At 39.9% G+C, this 2,968-nt stretch overlaps 1 protein-coding gene across 3 annotated transcripts in view; it reads right to left on the bottom strand.

The window, feature by feature from the left end:
* LOC104705370 (trafficking protein particle complex II-specific subunit 120 homolog) overlaps positions 639-2,968 on the bottom strand; it is a 6,391-nt gene continuing 4,061 nt past the window's right edge. The window contains exons 9-11 of one of the 3 annotated variants that reach the window (XM_019228215.1): positions 2,286-2,843; positions 1,268-2,173; positions 639-1,158 (exon numbers count right to left, since the gene is read on the bottom strand). In XM_019228215.1, the coding sequence (XP_019083760.1) occupies positions 935-1,158; positions 1,268-2,173; positions 2,286-2,843 (1,688 nt within the window). In that variant the 3' untranslated portion in view covers positions 639-934. Of the gene's footprint in view, positions 1,159-1,267; positions 2,174-2,285; positions 2,967-2,968 lie in introns of all 3 variants that reach the window. The other 2 variants (XM_010421357.2, XM_010421356.2) reach the window with 2 other exon arrangements.

The following is a 2,968-nucleotide window of genomic DNA, read 5'->3' as shown; positions in this document are numbered from 1 at the left end:
ATATGTAATAAATTAGTTAGTTGACTACAATTATTTGGAAGGATAAAATTTAGGAGAAGTCTAAGCCCACCCAATAAAATCTAGCAATATTCGAATATAATTACTAAAGTATTAACACTTTATATATAAAAGAATTCATATATTTACATAAATGAATCGCTATTAACATATTATCAGTACGTAGTAAGCAGTACTTGACTAAATTTATTCACAACCTCAGGAAAGCATGTTATTGTTACAACAAGTCAACAACAAAATGAAACCAAATTCGATTCTCTATTTCTCTCCTTCAATTAAGCCCCTAACAAAAAAAATTTTTTGCATTGTACTAATTCAGATAGAAAAACGCAGTAGAAAAAGGTCACTAGGACAATCCTCTTAGAAAACCGCCAGATGTTTCAGCCAAAGGAACTTTTTTGTGCCACCATAATCTGAAAAAGAAATATATATAACAATCCTAAAAGTTTTTTAAAGATAAATAATAGTATGAATTTCCAATTTATTGCATAATCCGTAAGGCCATTTAAATGTTGAAGAAAAAATTGCATTACAAATATACGAGCTTAGGGGAATTTAAGTGTCTATTTCAATAAATGGTAATTTATTTGTAGAGGTGGAAGTTAGGGTAATTGCTATGGGATGGTATAATCGTTCTTTTATCATTGAAAACTGAACTTACTGAGCAGAGTACAAACAATTTACTTTGAGAAGAAAGGTCTCAGAACTGAGGCCATAAAATTCCAAAAAGAAAAAAAAAGCCATACAGAATATGCATGATGATCATATGATGCTCCAAGGCAAAAAAAAGAGAGACACAGAAACCCACACACAAGCATATGATATATAAGACCCATTACTTGAACCAGAACTTTAAACTTGATTCTCAACAAACATAGTAAAATACCCAAACCAGATTTGGATGGGTAAAAACGGATCACAGTGCGCCTCCAACAACACGGACATGAAAAGGCGGTCCACGACAAAAGATGGGTTCGTTTGGAGATGCGGTTCGTGCTCGTGCTCTGAGTACATTGTTAGCGTCTTCAATAACAGCTGCTGCTACCATCGTGTACTCTCCTGGAACAAGGAAGTAGAGTGAAAAACAGTGTCTTGCTTCTTGCAGCGGCGCAACTTCCATTGAGATTCCACAAAGAGCACCTGACAAAAGAAGTCACGGACATGTATAAGCCCACCTTCTACAAACGGCTATAATGGCAGCAAAAATCTATGTTACAGAACTTTTATTACTTAACGTCAGGGATATTACCAGCCCAGAGGACAGTGGCAACAGCTCCTTCAGTGCAGTTCTGTCCAGCTACGTCTCTGCAAGTAACACTTAGATTCAACTTGATAGCTTCGCTTGTGTTATTGCGAACCAGAACCTCCATAGGAGTGACTTCATGTGACAGAACAGATCCCTTTGGAAATGGAGACTGAGCCTTTGTCTCAGAGTCCGTCTCCAGACTGTCTCTGACCAGTCTGAAACCAAATGTTAGCGGATCTGGGAGCAAAACATCCATCACTGTTGTCTGGAGAGCTGTCTGAATTGCATCCTTGATGTCCAGTTCTCCTGAGCTGTTCCTTCCTGATTGCCACCGGACTTTTATTTTCGAAATGAGATTCTTGATCAATGTGTTTATCTCAGCTTTCGTGTTCTTCTCTGAGAAGCTCGGATTTCTAATACTTGAAGGGCTACCGGGCGGAGGGTCCTTTGTAAAGAATGAACCATCAAGAACCGGTAGCTTAAAATGTTCCAATGGAATCAGTACCCTAGCAGAATAGTCCCGGTCGATTCTTGTTTTTGGGTATTCATACTCTGGAGAATCTTGCACTGGTGAAGAATCATCTTCCTTGGCAGAGTTTTCCAGCTGAACGAAGACACTAATTTCAAAAACAACATCTGTTGGGTTAGATAACTCAAGTTCAAGAAACCGTAGTCCCCAGCTTCCCCTAAAGGGATTGATCTTGACAAGGCTGTCTGTATTGCTCTCTCTTTCAATGTCTTCATCCCGAAGGTTGTCACTCACATGTGCAGGGATCTCCATGGAAAGCAAACGAGCTTTCACAAAAGACAAACCTTGCAAAACACAAATTTGTAAGGGAACAACAAGACGTCTCCCCGGTGGCAGGACAGATTCTTTTTCCTGGGAATCCCCATTGTTAGACAACGGCCCTGCAAAAAATATGAATACACAAATGCTTTTAGTTATAGTCATCGTGAGGCTACATGAAGCATTGCAAAAGAAAGATACATCAGACAAACACGTCAATGAAGAAATGACTACCTGCATAGTGAATAAGCAATGACGGGCTGGTTCCGTCTTTTGGTCTTCCAGTGTTACTTACAGCGTTCCTCCCACTACTAACAGCATTGTCAGAATCCGTTGGTCCCACATGCCAAGCTTTTAAAGTCACACGCAGAGTCACTTGTGCCCCAGGTTTCAAGGGAAGAGCAGACTGTAAAGCTTCATCTGCTATCGAGATAACAGCATCTTGATTCTTTCCAGAGAGCGAGACATGTGCCTGTTCTATTGGAACTGTGCCAGCATTTGCAAAATTTATACACACCTCACGAATTTCACCTTCATATAGAATAATTGCACCATCACCACCAACAACATTAGCCACAAGGAGGGGCAATGGCGGTACAACTGAAATGTTAGGAACAAATACATGTCGTAGCTTTGCAGATCCACAGGATCTGAAAGGGTCAGAAAATACAAGTCCTTGTGCTGCTCCAAGAAGCAGATTGTCAACATCCCTGAAAACATGTTCAGTGATTACACCAAAGCAGTGAACTGTGCATCCTGGAATTGTAACTGGTCCCACTGCTGTTGGAATACCAGATAATGTGATCACTTTTGCGGAGTTAGGGGGAATGTCCACACTGACAGGAAACGCATCAAAGTTTTTTGAGTGAGCTGAGAGATAAATACTATCAATCCTTAAATCGAAGCAACAAGGATTT

The sequence above is a fragment of the Camelina sativa genome, chromosome 8 (assembly GCF_000633955.1).
Source record: "Camelina sativa cultivar DH55 chromosome 8, Cs, whole genome shotgun sequence".
NCBI classification, from domain to species: domain Eukaryota; kingdom Viridiplantae; phylum Streptophyta; class Magnoliopsida; order Brassicales; family Brassicaceae; genus Camelina; species Camelina sativa.
This window is presented reverse-complemented; position numbering and strand designations above follow the sequence as displayed.